The 25,529-nt window shown below is 38.7% G+C and overlaps 1 protein-coding gene across 3 annotated transcripts in view; it reads left to right on the plus strand.

Annotated features, from left to right (window-relative positions):
* The window catches only part of KDM5A (lysine demethylase 5A), a 56,700-nt gene that overhangs the window by 15,583 nt on the left and 15,588 nt on the right, over positions 1-25,529 (plus strand). For all 3 annotated transcript variants that reach the window (XM_054077041.1, XM_054077026.1, XM_054077033.1), the window contains exons 8-24: positions 317-475; positions 2,855-2,974; positions 4,059-4,217; positions 5,824-6,005; positions 7,762-7,924; positions 8,747-8,866; positions 10,017-10,211; positions 10,319-10,500; positions 10,773-10,897; positions 11,146-11,296; positions 14,338-14,455; positions 17,330-17,685; positions 18,179-18,317; positions 19,254-19,433; positions 20,916-21,077; positions 22,086-22,637; positions 23,408-23,551. In XM_054077041.1, the coding sequence (XP_053933016.1) occupies positions 317-475; positions 2,855-2,974; positions 4,059-4,217; positions 5,824-6,005; positions 7,762-7,924; positions 8,747-8,866; positions 10,017-10,211; positions 10,319-10,500; positions 10,773-10,897; positions 11,146-11,296; positions 14,338-14,455; positions 17,330-17,685; positions 18,179-18,317; positions 19,254-19,433; positions 20,916-21,077; positions 22,086-22,637; positions 23,408-23,551 (3,207 nt within the window). The remainder of the gene's footprint in view (positions 1-316; positions 476-2,854; positions 2,975-4,058; positions 4,218-5,823; positions 6,006-7,761; positions 7,925-8,746; positions 8,867-10,016; positions 10,212-10,318; positions 10,501-10,772; positions 10,898-11,145; positions 11,297-14,337; positions 14,456-17,329; positions 17,686-18,178; positions 18,318-19,253; positions 19,434-20,915; positions 21,078-22,085; positions 22,638-23,407; positions 23,552-25,529) is intronic.

A 25,529-nucleotide genomic window follows, 5' to 3' on the forward strand; every position in this document is an offset into this window, starting at 1 on the left:
ACTGTTTTGCCTTAGAATTATGTAAATGAGATGCTGCTTTTGAGTTATATAGAAAACAATTGCTCAACAGAACTGGATAGTTACTTTTCAGTACCCAAAGTCCCGCTGTCTCCCATCTATTGCTGCTTTGAAGCATAATCATTTGTTATCAGTGCTTCTCAAAAACCAGAAGAGACCGTGTTAATGTTCATATATCGGACTTCAGGATTACATCCTCTGTTCCTTGGTTTAAGGCAGGTGGGTTCTGAATGAGGAAAGCTTTATTGTAACTACCACTATTTCTTCTTTTTATTTTTGGTTTTTTTTTACTCCACAGGTTGATCTATATGTTTGCTTATTCTGTGGCAGAGGAAATAATGAGGACAAACTGCTACTGTGTGATGGATGTGATGACAGCTATCATACTTTTTGCTTGATTCCTCCTTTACCTGATGTACCCAAAGGTGACTGGAGGTGTCCCAAGTGTGTTGCTGAGGTACAGTTAAAGAACTACTACAGCTTTAAATGTATACTTGTATTCCTGGAAAGATCAGAAGAACAACAGTTCAGCTCAGTAGTTTTGTTTGGAATATTGACAAGATGAGCTGTGAATCTCCAGCTGTTCTTGATTGATGAGTCATTAAGGAGAGAGAAATGTTCCTTCTAGAGCTTGGCCATGACCTTGGTTTATTGTGCAGCCATGTGAAGTGATGGCTAAACTTCAGCCTTTGTATGTTAAGAACTGAAACTCAATTTGATAAGCTCATAGTGGGAAATTAGGGTTTGAAGTAGGATTGTGATAACTGTTTCTGCATAACGAACGACATTTGTAAACTATGAAGTAATCAAAGTATGCAATTTGGGCATAACAGGGAGCTTTGCTTATTAGAAAGCTATGGCATTGTTCAGAATAGCCTGTAGCAGAAAGCAAAAAAGAGACAATTTAAAAACTTGTAGCTATTTTAGGTGTGGTTTAAACTGAAAAATGAACTGTTGAGGCCCCAAAAGTGAAAGCTAGTTGAATTTCATTGTTGAAAAAAAGAAAAGCTACCAGAGACCAAGAGATGACTGATGAATGCCTAAGGCAGTGAACATCATTTGATTTGCTTGGTATTTGTCTTACAAAAACAAATTTTGCAGGCTCAAGAAATTGGTAGATGTAGAATTCAAAAGGAAAAAGCTTATTGTTTCTACAATCTGCAATTTTGTGAGTGGTTTTAAGTTCTTAAGCTGTTTTTTCCAGAAGGGGAAGTGGCACACACCTGCATATATGCCCTTTTTTCCCCCACATCCCCAACAGTCTTCCTGCTGTGGGTTTCTGCTGTTTTCTTGATGGTGATGTATGAATAGTTGTGCAGCCACATAATGAGGTGGATCAGCTTGCTGCTGTCTAACCCTTCGCCAGTATTAGATTTTCAGATGAACTCAGGTAAAGGTGTTGTGAGAGAGGTGGAAATATATAGTTACAGGCAAGGGAAAAAGACAGAACTAACCCTTTGGGCTACCACTTACACAGTGGATTAAGCTGCTTATTTGTTTTTCCTTTAAGAGACAGCAATAGCAATAAGGAAGTATTAGCAAACTCTAAATTACCTCTACATTGGATTCTTAAAGAATACAGTACTGAATAAAGTGGCTGCAGTGGTTCAAGAATGTGGGACTCACAAGAAATTTTGGTACCCCTAGTAAAAACAAGGAGACATTGTTCCCAAGGGAAAATACATATGTAGGGACAAAGTTGAGGTCCAAAATAAGTTGTTACTAGGCCATGACACAGAAAGTACTTAAATTCTGGAAATACATTGGAAGTAAAAGGGAAAAGGGGAAAAACATTGCTGTATTGTGTAATGGAGAGTAAACAAATAGTAGCAGAAAGATGTTTAAAGTGTTCAGTAGTGCTTTTTGCCTCAGTTTTAAAATGTTAATTGTACACAGATGCTTAATGTTGACAGCAGGAACAGAAGCTAGGAAGAACAGGGTAAGGGCTCTTTATGTGTTTTCAGGTCAACATTGTTTGACGTTTACAAATGTTAGAGTCTCTGTTGCAGGCTCCATTTAAGAACTAATTTGATGTTGGGCATAATCTAAAGATCGTTCCTCTTGTAGAAAAACTACTGATTTCTTGAATTCCTTTTTAATCCTGTTTCTTTATGACCAAACATGTGACTTTAAGATAGTTCTAGGTCATATTTGTGTTTAAATGTCTTGTGTATATATAAACATTTTGTCAGATACAAAGGGGCCGAAAAGGATACTCTAGAAATGCCTAGGGAGAGTAGCTGAAATGTGAACTAGTATTTTTTTCTGTTCTTGGGATGAATGGGGATAGAGTGGAAGACTTGGAGGTTTTCTGTCAGTTGGACCATGTCTGTTGTTAGCTGTGTTGCATTGTTTTAATCTCCTTCTTCCTCTTTCTTTCTATATACTTTCACGGTGCCAAATCAGCTGATTTGCTGACTTGTTAGGACTGAAGCACTGGCAGGGTTTATTCATGTGTAGTTGTTTTGCAAATGCTTTCATCTGGTGTGTCTAAGAAATGTCTTATGGCTGTCTAAAATTCTTGTGTCCTGTCTTACTCCATGGCTGGCAGCAGTAGATGGTGAAACTTAGTTTTGGACAGGAAAGCAGAAGTGTGTAGCACTTTGGTTTACTGCATTAGATTAGCTTCCAGGCAATTAATTCTGTTCTGTTTCCGTTGTATTGGGAATTCCTCAGATGAGAAAAGCACTCATAACTGATAGCTTATTGTGTTTGGTAAGGACTTGGATGGGCCCTAGTTTTTTTTCTTTTTTTCTTTTTTTTTTTTTTTTTTTTTCTGTGAAAATATAACTGTCGTAATCTGCAGGGAACAACATTTTTGTGTTCTGTCTCCTAGGAATGCAACAAACCCCGTGAGGCCTTTGGATTTGAACAAGCTGTCAGGGAATACACTCTCCAGAGCTTTGGTGAAATGGCTGATAATTTCAAGTCTGATTATTTCAATATGCCGGTCCATGTGAGTTTCATCTTTTGTTGTGATTCCTTGCAGGGAAAAAAGAGGTTTCTGCTGATACCGAATAGTTGCTGAAGCATCTTAGCTTTGTTTAAAGAGACATTATGAACTTCAAACAAGTAAACAAATGATTTGGCTTTTTGGCATCTGGTCTCATTTCAACTTCGTTTCACCATTTTCCTGTGATGGATAAATAGCTTTATTGCTTGCTAGGATATACCTTATTGGCCAAAGTTCCCTTTTTGATTAGTTGAACTAAGTATCTTGTTCTTGTTTGGCAAAGGAACGTTTCTCCTGCCCTTCCTGTGGCTTCGTCTTGGTTTAGTTAGTTCAGAGGATAAACTATTGTTTTTATCCCTATTAGTCTTTCCTTGTAGGCAAATCACCAGACAGTCTGTCTGATAATTAGGATTTTTTCTGTTCTGCATCTCAGCAGCATTTTTAAAACTGGAGTTTCTGCTTTGGCACACTTCCACAGTTCCACTGTCCTGTAGACTGCACGCAGCACCAAGCTCCTTCTCCTCTCGGAGTTCTTTGGTAATTCATGGACATTCTTGCTAAAGCTCCTACATTTTAAGGACTCCAATTTATGGTACAACTTTGAGATGTGGAGCAAAGCAAAGAACAAAGCTTATTTTACAAATAAGCTTAATAAATAGATACGTAAGAGTTATAATAAGCCACATGATGACTATACTCTTGAACACGTTTCTTTATCTGAATTTCCTTACTATTACTCAGAAGTTCTGGTTATTATCCTCTGAAATAGTTTGGACTGTATGTGCTGTTCATTCTGTTTGCTGCTTGGCTTCTGCTGGCGGTCTCTATTCCCCTTCTTTTTAGCTGTACTACTGGTAACCCCATCTTCTTCTTTGTTCATTCTGTCCTCTGTGATGTGGCATCCTGCTTCACTGCTGCCACTATTAAGGAATACAAACCATACTGTATGTCTTTGAGACGGAGGTGAGAGAGTGCGTGGCATTGGTGTTTGAAAATTCGTGGGGGATTAGTAATGATTTATTGCTTGAATGCTAACTTTTATGTTGGATCTTATCTGCACGTAGCCTAACATCTTTTTTGCTTTCAGATGGTTCCCACTGAGCTTGTAGAAAAAGAGTTCTGGCGATTGGTGAGCAGCATAGAAGAAGATGTCATTGTGGAATATGGGGCTGATATCTCATCCAAGGACTTTGGAAGTGGCTTCCCAGTAAAAGATGGCCGACGAAAGCTGATGCCAGAGGAGGAGGTAAGGAACAGGGAATGCAAATTGACCCCATTCTTAACTCTGCATAAAATTTCCCATTGAGAATTTGGGTCAGAAATCAACATTGACTTTTCTTTTTTATGAAGAAATTGTTTAAGGCTTTTGCATGCACTTAATATTCCTTTTGAGCAGAGCATTAATCTGATATTTTAGGGTATTTTACAGATGTAGTTGCTGATAGCAAAGCTGTTTGTCAAGATTTGTCACATCTGTTTTGTATCGCTTAATCTAAGCAGGCAAAGATGTGCAAGTTTAGAGAATGTCTGAGCATGAGGAGATGGTTATGACTTTTTTCTTTCTTGTTCCAAACCTTTTTGTTACGGAGATAGCTACAGAAACATGATTCTAACCTCCTTAGGAGGTTCATAATAGGTAAAACAGACTAATTTGATTTAGCTTGTTTCTTTCACTGTATACTGTAAGAATGAAAATACGTAGATACAGCATCCTGTTACAGAAAATTTTATAAAGAACATCTGGTAAGTGTATTACGTATTTTCCCTCAGACCTTGCTGTAAGATATAAATTTTCTGGCTGCTTATTAGCTTAAATTCAAAGGAGATGAGACTAAAGGTGTGATTTTGTGATTACGCAGTGCTAGATCAATTTATACTGCTCACTGGAAGAGGTAATCTTGCTCACTATTGGCTTCCACACATACCTGCACCTTCCTACCTGTACTTGGCTATGTAGGGATTGTGTAGCTGCTAAGAGAGTTAGAACTGCTTGTTGACCTGCTTGTATAAAAGCAGTATTCAGAAAAAAAATAAAAATAATTTCTTGCCAGATCACTTAAGCCATCTTGACTCTCTGTATTGTCTTTATAGTGTCATAACAAAGGAAACAGCAGGAGCATGTGGCTGAGCTGAGCGTGCCACCAGTCCTTATAGCAGCTGTGGGATATGACTAAAATGACTGAGTCTGTGCTAACACCTTTTTTAAATTGGAGCGTAGACTAAAGTTAAAGCACAGTAATGAGCTTTTAAGGCAATCTGTTTGGACTCTCATCTTTTGTACAAATTGTGTATACTTGAAAGTTAAAGGCGGAATTGCTTAACTGGTGATGTTGACTTCTCAGAAATAAGTGTGTAAGAATTTCCTGAGAAAGCTTTCTGAAGTAATATATTAAAAAGATCAAGAAAATGCACTCAAGTAAAGCAGGTCTTAAAGTTGAAATAGTAACATAGCATTCACTGCATTGTTTACAATCTTAACTTATCCAATTTTATTGAAGACTTTAGTGTTGCTGATATTTTTTTCCAATACAAACACATGAAACCTATAAACCTAAGAGGAAAAACGAAATCAAAGCCGAAGTACAAAAGCCTTGATGCAAAGAAGATGGGTTAAGTATATTGAAATAGTAGGACTGGCCTTAAATTTTACTCTGTTTAATTGCTCACAAAGGTATTCAAGGAATTAGTTCCTAGTTAAGATGATTCATTGCTGCAGAAAATTACCCGCTATCTAGTATAGAAATGGGTAGACTGATCTGATCTCTTTCTTTGGGCTTTCCTTTTCTGTAGTTGATGTCCTTATGTTCTTCTGACTTGTTCAGAATTTTCTCCTTTTTTTTTTTTTTTGGCAGGACTACGCACTTTCTGGTTGGAACTTGAATAACATGCCAATTCTAGAACAATCGGTCCTTGCTCACATCAATGCAGATATCTCTGGGATGAAGGTACCTTGGCTGTATGTGGGGATGTGCTTCTCCTCGTTTTGCTGGCATATTGAGGATCACTGGAGCTATTCCATCAACTACCTGCATTGGTATGGATTTTCCTTTGTGCATCTGCCTTACACTGCTTTGTTTGCCATTAGTAAATTCGTAGTTCTACTTGGAAATGCCTGTGCATGCTGATGACATTTTTAACCTAAGAGATAAATTTGAACGAGCAGTCCATATCCTTAGCTGAGACTGATTAAAAGCAAACACAGATACTGTTTTAAGCACTTCAGTGTTTTTCATTAACTTATTAAATATTCTTGTGTTGCAAAAATCCAGTGTCATTGTGAAATTGTGCTTTACAGGCTCGCATCTTTCCTAAGATCTTTCCTTTTGGTTTTGAACTAAGTCGGAGTTCACTGCTTTGTGATTTAGAGTTGATGTGCTAGGCTGGAAACGGAGGCTGCTGCCTGGTGGCTTGCACAGGCATCAGAGCCGATTGTTCAGCAGCAGATATATGTATGCACAGAAATACTCCTATTCTGTGAAGACAAATTTGAGAGTAATTCTGACTTTCAGAACAATCCTAGAAGAATTCTAGTGTTCAGCTTTGTGCTTGAAAAGAATAGTGACAGATTACTGATTTGCACTGCAGTCTTCCCAGTTCATCAAGCTCAGTCGCAGTGGATGGACCGGATCGGGGGGGTTGGGGGTGAAGCTCTGAGCTGCACTCTATCAGAAAAGAAAGTAACACATCTGGTTAGGATGAGTTTATAGCCTCTAGACTGTGAGTGCACATTCTGGGGAAGCCTGTTTGCTAGTGAGATCTGATACACCGGCTCAGGAGGGGGATTCATTTTGTTTTGAGTTCAGTTATTATCCCCAGCATGCTACCAAGATCAGCGTGGCAGGGTTTTGTGTCATCTGATGAATTCCAGCAACCCAGATGCAGAGCAGTATTTATTTACTAGGGTTTGCTAGCTGTGTCCTACCAGCAGGTGTCACTGAAGCCTTAGGAACCACAGAAAATGCTGCAGTGTGCCTCATGTAACTTTTGGGATGGTTGATGACAAGATTATTAATACAGTTAAACAACATTCTATAATTGGTTGCAGATATTTTGGCTTGTACTTATTAATAAAATATAATTAACAGTAAACCTCAGCACCATAGATACTAGATCATTACAGCTTAAGACAGGACTGGAGGGACTGAAATAATATTTTTTCAAGTAATTTTTTGTTTTATTTCAATCTTGTTAATCTCTTTCTTCCCTCGTACTTAACTAATTCATGTTATTAGGCATTCTTTATCTTAAGAGTCCACTGGGCCACTGGTTTTCAGTAACTGGTTATGTATATTAAAAAGATAAAATAAAATATTAGCAATCTGATGTTTTATTCTTTCTGTGTCTGCTTAGCTGATATACTATTCCATTGTTTTAAGGAATAGTACTACTCCAAGCCTAATTAAATGAGTGGAGAGGTACCATGATCTCTTTTCTCTTTAACAGTAGCTGTGATGGTCAATGGTTTGTATGTTAATTTCTTCTACCTAAAGGAAAAGAGTTGCCTGCTTAATCCCTTTAGAGCATGGTAAATGACAATTATCATTCATGTTAGGCTTGTCATGGCAAATCTGCTGTCAAGTATGTCAAGAATTGTGGTGTAGCGTAATTGGGTTTTGAGATTAGAATGATACGTCCTGAAGAAAATGGTTGTTGATTAAAGAAATCTTTGTTTCTGTATGCAAAGTATTTTGCTTCTGTGGACAGTGGTGCTAGATTTGAGGTATACTTGCTGTTAGATGTCACCATTACTTTTCTTTAATGCGTTTATCACTGTGATTGTGTTCTGTTAGGGGAGAGCCAAAGACATGGTACGGCGTGCCCTCTAACGCAGCAGAGCAGCTAGAGGATGTGATGAAGGAATTGGCTCCTGAGCTGTTTGAATCCCAGCCTGATCTCCTGCATCAGCTGGTCACCATTATGAATCCCAATGTACTGATGGAACACGGTGTACCAGTGAGTAGCACATGAGCATTTTTTACATAAGTATTCTTATGTGTGCTCTTTTTTTCATTCAGGGCCAGATTTGTGTAACAACAGTTTGACATAACTGAAGAATTTTTATAGTGGGTATTTACATATTCAATTTATTAGTTTTGAGGTGTTTTTTTTCTAGAGTTTTCTCTAGACTCACCATGAAATCTAAATTATTCTATGTGAGAAGTGAATATACCAAACTTCTTATATAAAATATCTTATAGAACAACTGTATATTGTGCGTTACATTTAATTTTTAACTAAAAAAAAACCCCACAACCACAAAATACCCTGCCATAGCAGCAAATTTGTCTGGGATGCTTTTGTTATATTTTGACAGGAAAATACTTGTCTTACATTCAGTGGAAAGCTCAGCATTACAAAATGCTTTTTTGACCAAACATAATTGACTGCAGACCTTTAAGCAGCAGTCACTATCATTTGTTTTTGTCTTGGGATAAATCGCTTCCCTGGCAAATATCCCAACAAAGCAAACCATAAGCTGTTTCCAGAAGTTGTTGCACTTTGTGGTGTGGTAGATTACATTATGATAGAGAAACATCCCTTTTGGGGCTTGTGAAAAGAATTTTCAAACTGTTGGCTTGAATATTCAGCCTTTTTTGAGTAAGACTGTAAATCGAGGATCCACTTTAAGAAGACTGAACCAATACTTACCACTTCTGTTGTGTTGCCTTTGGCGTTCGGTAGGTGAAGTTGTGCTCAAATGTTTTGTAATGGTGTCTTAAATATCGTTGCAAGTTTCACATTTTTTTCTCCCCCCACCCCTCTTATTTATATTAGGTGTACAGGACCAATCAGTGTGCTGGGGAGTTTGTTGTCACCTTCCCTCGTGCCTATCATTCTGGATTTAACCAGGGATATAACTTTGCTGAAGCTGTGAACTTCTGCACTGCTGACTGGGTCTGTTCTTTTGTATATGTTTGCTATGTCTCTGATAGGGCACCTTTTGCAAGGAGACTGTTAGTAAGTTTCTTATCTGAAGAGCAGTCTTTTATGTCCCATGCTATATTTTATGTTTATTGTTCTTGGTACAACAGTTAGACTGATGTGAATTTCAATTACATAAATTAGTTTTGATGAATGCATGATTTTAAGCGGTTTCAAACAGACTCTGGCATGTGGTTTTCCTTTTTATGCATTGATCTAAGTAAAAAGTGACATATACCTTTAGCTATATGTCTTTGATGCTTCTTTCTGGACTTGATACAGATTAATGTACTGTCTTGAAAAGCTCTTGTCATTTGAATGTTAGAAATAGGCATAAAACAGTCATCTGTTCTCCTTCTGTGCCAGCTCATCACACCTTTAAATCATACTAGTGCTTGTTCTAATAGCTGTGCCACACCAGAGCATAGCTCATGTGGATTCTTCAGTAACTTGTCAAAAGTGTGTCTTATCACTGTCCATGGTTTACAGTTGGAAGTTAGGATCTCATCTGTAGTTTATAAATTCTTTTTTTGTTACCTTCAAATAAGAATTTTATTCCTTAATCAGATAATTTTATTACAGCCTCTGTGAGAAACTGCTAAACTCGCACCAGCCATGTGAAGTTTCCTTTGCTTATGCAAAATGTAACCAGAAATCTATTGCTCATTAATCTAGCAGTTGATATTTTTTTGCTTTAAAAACGCACAAGATCAGTAATAGCAATTTTGATTAACTCTAGGCAACTTGTTTTAAACATCTCTGATCAAACGTAGTAATGTCCAGAGGGCAATGCATTCACCACAGCATAGACCAGATGACTTCTTTTTGGTGACAGTTTCTTTCCACTGGATGTAATAAGAGCGTACAACAACCCTTAAACTTGTTTATGTCTGAAAGTTAGGCACGTAAGGTTATGGCAGATGCCCTCCTACCCTTAACATGGATATTCTCTTTGTTCTCAGCTGTGACGCGAGGCAAGTTTGTTTTAATTGGCTCTGTTCCAGAAGATACAGCTCTCTTAATCGGTCTTTTTCGAGGTTTTGTTAAAGGAAAGAAAGCTTGATCTAGGAGATCATCTTGAAACGTCGTTTCCCAAAATGATATAGGTGTTGCTTTTTTGTAGCTTCCTATTGGTCGTCAGTGTGTGAGTCATTACCGAAGGCTTGGACGTCATTGTGTTTTCTCCCATGAAGAGCTGATCTTCAAGATGGCTGCAGATCCAGAGTCCTTGGATGTTGGGCTGGCTGCCATGGTCTGCAAGGAGATGACTCTACTGATAGAGGAGGAGACACGATTAAGGGATTCTGTTGTACAGATGGTGAGCAATAAAAGACAACTCTTACTTTGCTTGTAGAAGAACTTTTGCTTCCCCCTCCCTTCTGCCTGGATTAGAGTTTTTGAAAGTGTCTAATTTTTTTTGATTAGGGAGTGTTGATGTCTGAGGAAGAAGTGTTTGAACTGGTTCCAGATGATGAGCGTCAGTGCACAGCTTGCAGAACCACGTGCTTCTTGTCAGCTCTTACATGTTCCTGTAATCCTGAGCGTCTGGTATGCTTATACCATCCATCTGATTTATGTCCTTGTCCCATGCAGAAGAAGTGTCTAAGGTACACAGTTTATTTTTTTTTTTCTCTGCTTTTCTTCCATATCCAATAGTTTTCTGGAGGCCAGTGACCAAATACAACATTAGGCCACACTTCTCGCTTCCTTTAATTAAGGAGTACTTCTATCATCTTTGCTTGTTTTTTGTTCCAAGGCAGCAGGTATTTCACATGTTCTGTCTTTCTAGCCTTGTTGCTGGATAAACTCAATATAAACAGTATCCTGGCTTTTGTATGGGCATTAATACTCCTTTTGTATTTTCCTTCCATATCTTCAGGTACCGGTACCCACTGGAAGACCTTCCTTCTTTGCTATATGGAGTGAAAGTTAGAGCACAGTCTTATGACACTTGGGTCAGTAGAGTAACAGAGGCTCTGTCTGCCAATCTCAACCACAAAAAAGGTCAGACTTCTATTGTTCATAGTAGGATGTCCTGAAACTCCTACATTTGTTCTGTGTTCTCGTTTATTGAGAGAAACGCTGTGTTGTTTGGTGGAAAAAAGAAATGAGCCAATCTGAGAGTGTGATGCGACTCATCATTGTGTATTTCAAATTGAACTAGCCTGTTAGAACCTCTATTCAAGGCCTTTGAAGCAGTCTAAAATCTCTCATGTTTTTGCCTACAAATGATTTATGCACTGTTATTACAGATGTGATTGAGCTGAGGGTAATGTTGGAGGATGCTGAGGACAGGAAATATCCAGAGAATGACCTTTTCCGCAGGCTCAGAGATGCTGTGAAAGAAGCAGAGACCTGTGCTTCAGTAGCACAGCTGCTTCTGAGCAAAAAGCAAAAACACAGGTAGGATGGGCTTTTTTTTTTTTTCAACAGGCTGTTTTGTTTACTGGATTGGGCCTGGAAATGTAAGAACCCCTCGATCTCACTGTATATGGACTTCTTTCAGTGTTTGCTGCCTTTAGTGCTGTGACCCATTGAGACATGGGAAAGGCAAATACGGTTTCACAGAAGGCCAAAAAAAGTGGACTTGGTTTGTATGTGTTAAATGTAGAATTTTCTGCTGACTTATCTACTGAAAGGTTAAATCCTTTGGAGAAGTTGTGTATTTGACGACTGATCAGGTATTCTCTGCATGTGTGGGAGAGTTGTAGGGAAATAAAACTAAAGGGAAGAATGTAATTAAAATCTTTGACATGAACATTTATATTTTATGTACCGTGGCTAAGTATATAGCTTAAAGCTATGGAAAGAAAATGTGTTAAAACATTGGATTGCAAAGCATAATGATTAAAAATTAGGAAATACCAATTATGGTTGATGAGACAAGCGTAGTTGTATCTTCTGATACAGCATTGCTCAAAAATACTGGTAATTTTGCCAGCTGTTGTCAGCTTGCAGAATGTGTTGTGATGTGTGGTGGAGTTACTGGAAGATGCAACAGAAATGTGTCTTGCCAGCATTGACTGGGACAAAAGGATCCTGCAGAGCTGAGCAGTGCGAAGAGCACTAACAGTCCTTAGTTCAAGCCAGTCTTTTATTTCTGGGAAAGGACCATGGGAGGCAGTGATGTGTGGCTGAAAAGTAGTGGCTTGCCTGAGTGGCTTTTGGTGTTTTAGATTCCTGTATTTCTTGGTGTTGACTGCTTTGCCTGTGGCTGCCTCAAGCATTAACCTTGTCTCCTGGCCCTACCTCAGCAATTTGCTGTATGTGTGCCCCTGTTCTGCTGTTACCAAGCCTTCAGCAATGTCTTCCTTCTCTTTTATGCATTCCGTGTGCTGAATAAAAGCCTCATAAAAATAATTTGATCAGGTGACCATAATTCTTATGCTAGCAGTTGTCTGAAACTTTTATAGCTTGCATTTCCTCTGTTGAATATGAGATTTGGCTTTGTAGTTGGTTGGTTTTTTGCATGTGTAGCTTTTGGTGAATGACTTCAAACTTTTCGAGGAGAGGAGTAAGAAGTAAATACCTTATTAGTTTCAATACTCATCTTTGCTACACCGAACGTAATGTGCATCATCATTGCTTAAATTTGAACACAGAAATGTTAGTTACACCAAAGATCTAAGTATAATACCTGATGTAACTGGAAAGCTGTTTTACAATAGAGAAGCATTTTTTTCTACATCTAAGGGAAAGAAAAGGCTCTCCTGTTTGGTGTTATTGCTTGTAGGAATCCCACTACCACAGAGGTATGGCCAGTTAAAACTCTAGTCTGGGTAGGGTAAGCAATACTACAGGGATTGTATTTCACTGTTCATAGTAAAGTTTAATGGGTTTGGTACCTCCCAGATGTTCTTCGTCTATTACTGCTTCCTCCTCCTCTTGCTGTTGGAGTGAGTCAGCCTTCTCTCAACAGGCTTGCCTTCAGTTAGTTATTTGGTGGATTTCCAGCACTTTCCCAAGAAGCACAAGGGGCAGAAAGATTTGGCAACTTTCAATAATGTATCTTATCTAAAGCTGAAAGGAATTCCAAGTGTCAAACCCATGGACTTGCATATACATTTGGAGGGCTGTTGTATGCTAAATAGTAATATGTTACAATGTTAAGGTTTGAGAGAGATTTTGAAACCTCTTTGAATGGTGTTAGGAAATGTAATGTCATGCTCAGCTTCTTTAACGTTTATGTTCCTATTTAATGTATAGAGAAGGATCACATTTACACAAAAGATAAGTTTATGAAAAAAGCAAATTAAAAATGAGTGCTCAGATGAAACAACTTGGCAGAGATTGAAGCAGCAATGTACCCATGGTCAAATGTAGCAAAAGAAAATCTATCCATTATGCATCTGGTTATATAAGCCTGAAAAATACATAATGTGTAGTTGTCCAATATTCCAGTCCTGTATCTCTCCACCCTCTTGAAAGTTGTCAGTTTCCACAGGCAAGGATAGTTGTATCTTTTTGTGCAGCATCTTTTGTGGTGGCAGTCCATAATTGACCTAGGGACAGAATGTCAATCTGGTGTTACAGAGGGCATGCCGTCCTGCACTGGTGTTTCTTGGAGCACAGGAGTTCTGGAGGCACAGCAGGTCCAGCCATGACTCCTCACTGTCTTGTCTTAGGAAGTAAAAGTCTGCAATAGTTTTTTTCCCCCCCCACTTCTGAGTTTTACATAGTGTGTAATTACATTCAGGCATTAAACTAAATTTATTTTTTACAATTACGTTTAAGTCTATAGGTTGAAAGATTTAATTTTGGTTTTCTTTACGTTTTATTAAAATAGAAACATTAGATCCATTAGTGGGGAACAACTCATTAGTGTTTAAAATCTGTCCTGCTTGTAAAGTTGTTGTGCCTGCCAGTGACGTGTACCAAGTGTTTAATTTGTGCAGTATGTCAGTTTTAAGTCTTTTACTGCATTCAGTAGGCTTGTGATACTTGAGCTGTGAGTGATACTTAATGGAAATGTCTTTGCAGAACATGTCCTACTCAGTAGCAGGCTTCCTGTTGCAAGACCAGTTTCAACAGTTCTCTGGCTATGAGAGCGCACTCTAGAAAATAAAGACTTTTCGGAGCTCGTTGTTACATACCTCAGATTTCTTGTCGATGACTGTCAGGGCAGTCAACTTCTGGAACTGCCTAGAGCAAGCTTTTTGGGGCTGTTTTACCTGTTTGGAACAAACCAAATTTGAAAATCAAGTAGACGTTTCTGCCTCTGAAGAGCAGGGTAAATTCTCTTGAAGAAGCTTAGAGGAATTACGTTAAATTTAGTTTTCAAGATTTTGGTATTCTTGTGGAGTTTCGGGTTTGGGGTTCTTAAGTGATAGAAGTTTTTTTTTTTGTAACTTAGTAATCTTGGTAGCTTTCTGTCACTGGGAGTAAATCCAGGGCTGATCATCTTTTCTCTTACATAATGTTGTTTATTATGTCCATTCATACAGCAGGCAGAGCCAAGATAGTGGAAGGACACGGACCAAACTAACTATGGAGGAGCTTAAAGCGTTTGTGCAGCAGTTGTTTAGCCTGCCCTGTGTTATCAGCCAGGCCCGACAAGTAAAGGTAAGTTTGCATCTACTCCTTGGGATACATCATCAATGTTGTGCTTCTGTACTTTGTTCTGTTTTGTTTGTGTGCCTGCCTTTTATTTTTTTTTTTAAAAAAACCAGTTAATATTGCCTGATATAAAGGATGAATGTTTTTGGTTTTTTTTTTTGGACTCAGCCTTGCACCAGCAGAGATGGATTGAACAGAGTGCTTTGTTTCTAGCTTCTACTATAAAACAAATAGCTGTTTTGCAGTGACATTGGCACGACAGTCAGTGTTCAGGCAGCTAGGCAAAGTACTTAACTATGCATACACTTTTTAAGGTGCTTGTTGCAGTGGGCATGGTAAGATGTGGTGGTCTCACTGTAGCTAAATCAAGATAAAAGATCCTCCCCACCTGTCACTGTCCAGATGGCCCAGTTTTATTTTTCTGAACTAATTACTCTTCCCAGCATCTCTAGTGCTATCTGTCATGGTAGAATTTCCAGTTAAATCCTACCCTCTATATGTTTTGGTAGAAACTACTGTAGGTTATATTGATGTGTCTCTTCAGAAGAGAGGGCAGGCAGTAGCAAATAGACAGTTATTCAGTAAATACTTCTCAGCCTTGCCTTCCAAGTTACAGCGTCCCTGATCTGTATGCATGGCCTGTGTTTCCTGTCCTTCGTATATATCTTTGCACCTGTCTTTGAGTGAATCTAGACTAATAAGTAATCCAGATCTTACAGATTCCCCTGGCTGCTATTATTGTTTATCACTCTGGCAGTCTGTATGATAGCAAGTGTTTTCAGCAGTAATCTTAATTTGTTTCTGTGTCACTGATGATGAAATGTTAAGTAGTGTTTTGCCTACTAACCAGCTTTTCTAGAAGACTCCTTTAAGAAGGTTCCTTAATAAAGACGGATTTTTCACATTGAGAAATGGTTCTTGAGGTGTGTGTTAGCCTTATGTTAAACCCACACATTCCCTGTTGATGCAGATTTAAGAAGAAAGTTCTGTAGTGCTAGATTGAGGTCCTAAAATTCTGAACATCACCATATGTGCAGGTACCCCTGCATAACTGAATGTGTAATAGTTGCTGTTGTTTTGAGAAAGCCTTTTTTCAATAGTTGTTTTTTTAGTGTTGGTTTCCTCCTTCATTCATGAATTCTGTGTTAACTTTTCTGTGGTATTTGCTTGTTGATATCATGGAGAGACTTTATATTGGACTGTCTTCTTGTCTGAAAACAGGTACCTTCAGAAAACTGTAGAACTCCAGGATACAGATTTTTTTCCAGTTGACTCTAATCTTTATTCTTCAAAGATGTTTTTTAATGTTCTTTAATGCTGTTTCCCAGCAGCTGATGGAGTGGGAACTATATTATCATCCTCACATGATAGGAGTATTTTCCTACACTTCTTTCCAAGTACAAACAAGAAATATTTACTAATATTTATTCATGAAATTTTATAATCATCTTTAATAGGCCTATAAGATTGTTCTCAAAGGAATTCTTTGTTTCTGGTGTATTTAAAACCTGCATCTAATTAAGACATAATTTGTACATGGCAGAGCTGAGGGCATACAATAAACTTTTAAACAGTTTTAATTCCTATCTTTGTTTAAACATTTCACCTGGCTTGTCTCTCTTACTGCCACCCCTGCCTTAGGAAACCGGTTCCATTAAAATACTGTCTGCGCACGTGTATGTTCTTGAAGCCTCAACATAATCACTAACCAATAAAGTAAATAGTATAATTTTACTGGTTTCAAACCACAGTCACTTAGTTTCTGAAGCAAGTCAAATAATGATCATTTATGCCTAAGCAGTCACTGGCTTTCAGCATGGCATTTGAATGCAATTATCCATCATAATGAATTACAAAATAATTGTCATGTTGGATGATGAGCATTTGCTAACACATAAGGCATTATAATTATTAAACTGTAATAATTTACTGTTGTCAGTGTGAAGTATTCAGTGTACGTTCCCCAAATCAAAATCCAGAAAACATGGGTCTTGTTCTTTTTTTGTAAATGCCTTCTGCTTTCCAGACAGTCATGAAAGGTAGCATCAGACCAAAAAGGGCAGTAAGCTAAGGGTTAGGAAATGCAGGTTTTGCTGCTCATTTTGCCATCAACTTGCTACTAGAAATACCTGTCTTTTTGTAAGAGACTGAGGAGTGAATCAGTTGGGTAGACTGGTTGAATGTCCTTGAATGAATATCCTGCAGAAATTCTTTACTATCTGTTTGCTTTCCTTGATTTTTTTCATTGCAGTGCCAAAACATAAGGATGAGGACAACTACAGCAGTGCAGCTGGGGTTCTGTGAAATTGTCTCCTTTCATTAGAGGGTTTTGCATTTTCATTTCTTTCTTGTTTTGAGATGAAATACAGGTGTATTTAAGTAGGGGGCCTGCTTTAGGAAATAGTAATTTAAAATCTGACCATTGTTATTTTAATGGTACTTATGTCCTTGTACAACTCTGGCTTGTTCTTGTTCCACAGCATGTTGTGTTCTGTTTTGTGACAGATTGAAAGGATGATCTGTTTGCAGAAGTCCCCTCTCCCCACCCCACACTATTTTAAAATTAATGTTGACCAGGCACTGCTTAATATTCTGTTTTGTTGGCAGCTGTAGTTGCACTTGTACTATTTTAGGTGCAGAGTTTCATCTACCTAATATGCACAGTGTATGAAACATTAGACCAAATGACTTTACACCGTATGTTATTTAATATGTGTCAGACTTTGTCAGCTAGTTTGTCACAAGCCATCGTGTGCATAGAAGCTCTGACTCATTGTGGTGATCATGTACGAATTCACAGCTGACTGATCCCTCAGTCAACTTTCCGATTTGATTCTATGGGTGTTTTTTCTAATTGATTTATACTGTATGATACTACAGAATCTGCTTGATGATGTAGAAGAATTTCATGAGCGTGCCCAAGAAGCTATGATGGATGAGATTCCAGATTCCTCCAAGCTGCAGGAGTTGATAGACATGGGCTCTGGCCTTTATGTAGAACTTCCTGAACTGCCAAGGCTGAAGCAAGAATTGCAGCAGGCACGGTGGCTGGATGAGGTGAGGTCCACCCTCTTGGATCCCCAGAGGGTCACCCTCGATGTGATGAAGAAGCTGATTGACTCGGGTGTGGGCTTGGCACCGCACCATGCTGTAGAGAAAGCCATGGCTGAGCTGCAGGAGCTGCTTACAGTCTCAGAGAGATGGGAGGAGAAGGCCAAGGTCTGCCTGCAGGCAAGGTGAGTGTTCCTTTGCAGACTGTTCTTATGGGTCACACACTTAGGGAATTCTCAGCCTCTTTTGATCAGTGTGATGAAAAGTAGGGATTTTGAAGTTGTAGTGCCTTTTTTACTTCCCAGCAGTTTGATTGCTCAGGAGTAATATTTGAGGTTGTTGATGAGTTGCAGAAGAATTTTTTCCTTGTTATGCTGCACAGTGGCAGGAGGCTGTGAATTGCCACTGTCTCGGCTATTCATCCCTCTCAACAAAAGTCACTGAATGTGCTACATGAGACGGCATCCTCGATGCTGTGCTCTTTTGAACTAAATTGTGCAGAGTCCAGCAATTTTCTTACTTATGTTATTTATTAGTCAGTTGTGCTCTCCAAGAATAGAGCCATGGTGTCCTGCACTGCAGTGCAATGATGAAGTCGTACCACCTGCCTGTCAAATTTACGTCTTTAGTTGACTGGTGTTTTGAGAGAAGGCTGGAATTGGGTTTTTCTTACTCTAGACCACGCCAAAGTATGATGGCTCTGGAGGGCGTCGTGAATGAAGCAAAGAACATCCCTGCTTACCTGCCCAACGTCCTGGCGCTGAAAGAAGCACTGCACCGGGCTAGAGACTGGACAGCCAAAGTGGAGGCCGTTCAGGTAGGGTTCACTGGAGGGGCTGGAATTTTCTGCTTGCATCCTTTTATTTGGACTTGGTCTTTATTCCTAGCCCCTCTGCCTTAAAAGCTGACCTGAAGTGAAGCCTGAATATAGCTGTTCATTGTGCTTACTATAGCTCATGTGGTTGAATTTCTTGTCCTTTTTGTGCTGCTGTTTTCTGTTTTCTTTTTGGCTATCCTTTTTCTGTTTCTATTTTATGCGTTTCATGGGGGACCGTAAAAACTGGCAAATTTATTATGAAACAAACGTAACTTTCAAAGGGCCTTACTGGGTATTGAAACTGTACTGCACCCTCTTGCTGGAAATACTTAGCTGCAGCGGAAGATATTCTGCTCACAGGTCTTCAGCTTTGGAGCTGCCATGGAAATGTTTTTTTTCTTTTTTCTCCTCAAAATAGTATTAAGGTTTAATGACACTGGTGACTGAAATTTTCTCTCCTAAATGGATCAGTTTATGAGATTGTTAGTTCAGTAGTCTGCCCTTCTATTGCACTACTCGCATAACTTGATCCAAAAGGGACACGACTGAGAGATTTCTGGGTGTTGATCTCTGGATTTCAGCTGCTGTTCTTGTATCAAGTATTTGTTGGGAACCAAAGTGAGAATCCCAGTTGATAACACATCACCCCCCGTGCAACTCTTAGCTGTTGTAGTTTGCTGTTAAGCAGACAGCATTTGAGACAGCCATCTAGAAATGAAATGTCTGACTCCCATCAGCCAGCTGGCCATGTCAGAATGGATGTTAAAATAGAAGCTGTGTGAAATAGGTTTTTAAATAAGATCGGAACCCTACCATCCTTTCCTTTTGTGTGGAACTCTATTTTAGTCAGTGACAAAATAGAGTGTGGCTTGAAATTAAGCTGGCCGCTGATTTACTGGTGGAATTGTTAGCTTAGAGGAGTTTCTTTTACCCCAGAATGGGAGCAACTATGCCTACCTGGAGCAACTGGAGAGCTTGTCGGCCAAAGGCCGCCCAATACCAGTGCGTCTTGATGCTCTGCCGCAGCTGGAGTCGCAGGTAGCTGCTGCACGCGCCTGGAGAGAGCGCACAGGAAGGACATTTCTGAAGAAGAACTCAAGCTATAGTCTGTTACAGGTGAGCAACACTCTTCTCTGTCAGCCTTCAGAAACTGATCTTCATAGCCTTCTGTGGTCTGGAGGGAACAGATGGTTCAATTACAGTAGATTACAGCTGCTTTTGAGAATAGAATACTTCAGCTATTTTCAGGTAAAATTAATAAAAAAGGCAGAAAAAACCTGTTTGGCTAGTCCTGTTTTATGTATAGACAACCTCAACTGAGGCTTTTGAAGGAACAGATGAAAGCACTTTTGAGGAGGGAAAGAAAAGGATTTCTCTTTTTGCATAAGTGTAGAAATGTAGGCCTGAATTGAACGTAGAAGCTGTCTTTAATTGATGAATGTTTTAAGTTGTTCTACTGCTTGAAGTCTAAGAAAATAGATTAGGTAATTTTTCTTACAGTTAAACAGCTTATGAAATAAGTCAGCTACTGTTTATTTTAATAGAAGTCATTCATGTGTTTGAAGATTTACCATATCTGCTTACAGGCTTCTCTTTCCTTAGGAAAACAATTCCAGTTCTTACAATGCTTTCTTGCAGGCCGTATTTTTCGTACATTTATCTTGTTGCCGTTCTCTGTGGTTTGTCTTCACTTTTAGTGTTATGTCCAAAACCAGACAGAATCCTCCCGCTGTGGCTTCCCTACTGCCATGTGAAATGCAATAATTAAATCTTATGTCTCAAAGGGGATACTTCTGTTAAATGTTTCCCAGTGGGATCTGCCCTTGTTGCAACAAGATCACATTGATTTCTGTTCTGTATATAATGCGCTGTAGGTCAGAGTCTTTTTTTCTTGTAGTTTTCTGCCCAATTAGGCATTCGCTACATTCTGGTTTTGCATTTGACTGTTTCCCTAAATGTATCCATTTGAACTTTTCTATATTGAATTTAGAGTGCTAGATTTTTATATTTAAGTACACCTTCCAACTAATCAAGGTTACTTATGGTTTAATTCTTGTCCCTAAAGGTGCTTTCTAGCCTCTCATGCTCTCATGTTTGATATTAGAATGCTTATAGCATATATTTTAGTTTTGTTTCAGGCTCCAGATTGCTGATGTCAATATGGAATCATGACAGATCTTTAAGATTTGCAGTTGACAAAAGCCCTTGACGTGAATGTTGAACTACTGATATCTGTGTGCAGTATTTCAGTTAGCTTAATCTGAACTGTATGATAGCTTAGTCTGAACTGATTTTGTAGTTTAATTATGAAAACACAATGGCTTTCCAGGTAATATGCCACATCACTGTGATGCTGATTACATTCAAATTCCATACATGTGAAATATTGGTATGCCTTTCTGTTTATTTCTCTGCTTCCTAGCATTAATTTACACAAAAAAGGTGTTAGATTGCAGAGTATTTTTTGCTCTATGTGTTGTAATGCATTAATTAGATGTTCTCATGTATGTCCTTGAAATCATAATGTTATAGATCAGAACTCTTTTCTGTTCTTGGCATCCATGGCTCTGACAGTGTAATTTTTATTGGTGATTACAGGTTCTGAGCCCTCGGACTGATATTGGTGTTTATGGGAGCAGTAAGAACAGGCGGAAGAGGGCAAAGGAGTTGATGGAGAAGGAAAAGGAGAAAGATCTTGATTTGGAATCTCTAAGTGAACTGGAAGATGGGCTGGAGGAGGCCAGAGACACTGCAGCTGTGGTGAGGAGCATTGAAGGGTAGTGTCTCCTGATATGTGGGTTTAATTTATCTCTAATCTGGGTAGAAGTCTTATGGAAGAACTGATAAATGAGTCCCACTGAAATTGGTATCTCATAACACAATGTTTGACACAAGAATATAGTTCAACTTTAATTGCAGTGAAAATAGATGGGAGCACAGTTCAGAGTATTAAGTGCTGGTATTTAATATCTGTTGGGCTGCGTGTAAGATTTTGGTTTGATAACTGTGGCTTTTTATCTAATATTACTAACATCTACTGAAGTCAAATCAAATCAATGTAGAATGAAGTGCAGCTCTGCCTTAAAAAGGACCAAGACGTATGTGGTTAGGTTGATTTTGATGGCAGTCTGTATGTGCTTGGCCATGGAAGCTGGACTGGTGGGAATGTTATACTCGATTCCTCTCTGTGGGAGGATATTCATGTAGCTTATCACTGGAATTTGCTATCATCTGTCTGCCTTTTCTCCAGGAACAAAGAAGATGTGTGCAAGTCATTCAAGTGGCTTATACACAGTCAGTTTTACTTTAGTATGCTTTGTTGTGGTTAACTTGGATGGAGACACTGATGGAAAGCGAGTTGCTTGAGGAAGATACGTGGTCACCCAGACACTGCTACTGTTGTGTCAGCATTAAAACACTGCTCAGCTGTCTGGTCTCGATAGACAAATGGATCTGATTCTGACTTCAGGAAAGAAGTCAAAATCTATTCTTTTGATGGCCTTAATGACAAATTATTTGAGCTTCAGAATCTTTGTAGATATAAAGAGGGTTATCTAATGTTAACGTGGAATCTGTCAGAAGGACTTAGAGGGGAGTGTTGAGTAATTGAGAAGGAGGCATTTTAGCTGCAGTTCTAATTAGACCACAAAATTCCTAAATTTTGGGCTAGTTTCTGTTTTGTTTGGGTTTTTTTTTTTTTTCCTACGTTGCTAATAAATGTGATCTCTCTAAGCTGTGAGGGTCATGAACTGTTTGTTTATTTGTTAGGTGGCTATATTCAAGGAGCGGGAACAGAAGGAGATCGAAGCCATGCATGCTCTCAGGGCAGCTAACCTGGCGAAGATGACTATGGTGGATCGGATCGAAGAAATCAAATTCTGTATCTGTCGCAAAACAGCTAGTGGATTTATGCTACAGTGTGAGCTGTGCAAAGACTGGTTTCATAGTGGCTGTGTGCCTCTTCCCAAAATGAGTTCTCAGAAGAAGGGCTCTAGTTGGCAGGCCAAAGAAGTGAAGTTTCTGTGTCCACTTTGCATGCGTTCTCGAAGGCCGCGGCTTGAGACTATACTGTCTCTGCTGGTGTCCCTACAGAAGCTGCCTGTACGGCTGCCGGAGGGGGAGGCATTGCAGTGCTTGACAGAACGTGCCATGAGTTGGCAGGACCGAGCGCGGCAGGCTTTGGCCACTGATGAGTTGTCTTCTGCTTTGGCTAAGCTTTCTGTGCTCAGCCAGCGAATGGTGGAGCAGGCAGCACGGGAGAAAACAGAGAAAATAATAAGTGCAGAGCTACAGAAAGCAGCAGCTAACCCAGACCTGCAGGTAGGGATGTGGATATCTTGCTCCTTACCATGCTTGTCTTTCTCTAGTGTGTCAATATGCCTTATCTTTCTTGGGGAAGAGGGGAAGGGCACTTAAAAACTGAGAGTTATACATATCAAAATTTAGTTCAGTGCTTCTCAATCCCAGGCTATGTCTGGTTTCAGTAATTTACTTGCTGCTCCAGGAACTGGTCTGTTGCTTTTGACTCATTGTCAACAGCAACTGCTGAAGGTTCTTTTAAGAAACATCAGTTCAGATACAGTGGCTGCCTAAGGGCCTGAAGGTGTGTAAAGCACTGGTGACTTTGGTGTCCAAATGCCATTTTCCTATTGACAGAATTAAAAGTCTGTATACTTATTTGTCATGGATTGTTCTCAGGCATTAGGTGTCCTGTTAGTAAATTTCAGTGAGGACTGTGGGTAAACAATTGTACTTTTACAGCTGAGTTCTTTGTCTTGAGATTGAGACCAGTAATCAGATGAAGATATGGTGAAGTTTGTACAACCAAAAGCTAGAATTTGGTAGCACTGAGCAGCAGGATCTAGATCTTTTTAGATCTTCCATTCTTATTCAAAACTATGGAAATACTTTTTTTCTTGGATATTTCCCTGTCTCTCTGCACATCTTGCTGTAACTAGGTGTTTCTGTGACTATCCAGGCAGTTATTTTTAGGCCAAAAGAACCACTGTGTTCTTTCAGTAACTCAGCTTTTTTTGTAGATTTTTCTGGAAATTTTATGATTTCACTTCCATATTCCGTTCTTCTTTTAGGGACACTTGACTAGTTTCCAGCAATCCGCCTTTAACAGAGTGATAGGGAGCGTGTCCTCATCTCCACGACAGACTTTGGATTACGATGATGAAGAGACAGATTCTGATGAAGACGTCAGGGAGACCTATGGCTATGACATAAAGGTAAGTAATCCTTGTTTGTGTGGAATTAATCCAGAACACCTGCTTTTTGTTAATTCAGTTTGTTTCAGAATATTTTTCATATCCTAGGCTACTTCTTTACATTATACCCAGGCTTCTGTTGCAGAAGAGAATCCTGTTGATTTCATCTGAATAGCTCAGCTCTGGACTACTGGGAAGTTTTGTAATGTTTCTACTCAAGATTTCCAGCTGTCCTGTGATTGAGTTTCAAAAGGTGCTAAGGATAAAGATACACTTCTCAGGGAATTTATATTTATAACTTCATGGAGGGTGAATGTTGTCTTTATGCCCCTGTTCAGAGTTATCATGAATCATAAATATGAATAAGTGTCTCATGAACTATGGAGAGTTATTCAATTTTTTTGCTATAGCAAAAAATTACTTTGAAAACTGCATGCCCTGTAAGAAGTTTCCTGATGCCAGAGCTTCTTTCACATTTTCATACCTCTAATTATTCAACCCTCATATAAAGGAAATACATCTGATAGATTGGGATCTCTGGAAATATTCAGGGTTAGGTGTTTGGATCATGTTGGAAAATTAGTTCAGTTCAGAAATTCCAACTGCAGTTAGATTTTAAAAATACTTTAACTAGAGAAGAACTGTCTTGAGAAAAGGCAAGTGTATAAATAGCCAAGTGTTTTCAGTGTGATGTAGTTCACTTAAGAACTTTTGAAATGTCCTTTTGATGTATGTAGAGAGAAAAGCAATGCCACTGGTAGTTCTTGTGCAGTGGTTTCTTTTTAGTGATAGCACCATATCTAACTTTAAAGAGAGCATGGTCATGTAAGTTCTTTAAGGCAGAATTTCTGGTTTATAAAGGGATAACACATTTTCCAGGTATAATTTACCTTAATCTCCTATTCCTAGTGTTTTGTTTCTAAGCAACTTTCTGCAAATAGACATATTTGTCTTACAGTCCCATGTGAAATGCCAGCAAGAGTACATTGCAATGGGACTCTAAAACTTTTAATTAAATTAGTTTTATTTAAAAAAACAAACAACCAAACAACAACTTCAAACTGTGGTTTTTTGCATCAGGAGTCATAGTAAGGCATTTCTGAAAGATGTGCCATTTTCTGTGACTGTGATAAAGCGTATATGTAGAAAGTTGGCATATGTTTCTCAGGATCTGAGGTTTTTGCAGGAGTGTAATTTCATTTGGTTTATGATTCTGTTGTCATGATTTCAAAATCTATTACTTACCCTTTTGATCTGTATGTCCCTCACTACGTTATTTGAAAAACCTGAAAGTAAAAATCTGTTGACACAAACCTGATGGGAAGTGGAAATGTCTTTTATTAGGGCAACTAACACAGTTGGAATAGAAGTCAAATTCTTCAGGTCTAAACTAAAAGCAATAAGGTTAAGTTATTGCAGAGTTGCTCAGAGTTTTAATTATTTTTATACTCTTGGCTTTCAGGAATTGGGTTTTTTTCAGTTTATGATCTATAAACATTTTCCAGTGGAGAAGTGTATTTGAAAAAGAAGTCTTTGTAGATGATGATGCATCATGTATGAATTTGCTCTTAACTTCTTGCGGACCCTGTAGAAGTAATCCTTGGATACCGAAGGGTCTGTAGACTGTATTTCAAAACCCACTGTCTCAGATATCTTGAGTACAACAATGGCTGCAAAAACAGGTGTAACAAGGCCTGTTTCATTACATTGTGCCTCTTCTAATTAGAACATCATTCTTGCCAGCAAATACTTCATTGTAAGTGCGATATCTAGACTTGTTTTAAGACTTATTCCAAGCAGTCAGACTGATTCACTGGTCAAATTTAGTGTAAATTTTCTTCATCTTTAATTGCCTTTTATTTTGGTTGTGTGATTTTTTTTTTCCTGCATTCCTTTGCACCTATGTTGCCTAGGGCCACCAAATAGTGATATCTTTTTATTAATCTCCTTATTGGCCCTGAATTTACTTTAATCTAGTATACTATGGTATCCAGAATGA

Source organism: Cuculus canorus, chromosome 1 (genome assembly GCF_017976375.1).
Source record: "Cuculus canorus isolate bCucCan1 chromosome 1, bCucCan1.pri, whole genome shotgun sequence".
Taxonomy (NCBI): Eukaryota; Metazoa; Chordata; class Aves; order Cuculiformes; family Cuculidae; genus Cuculus; species Cuculus canorus.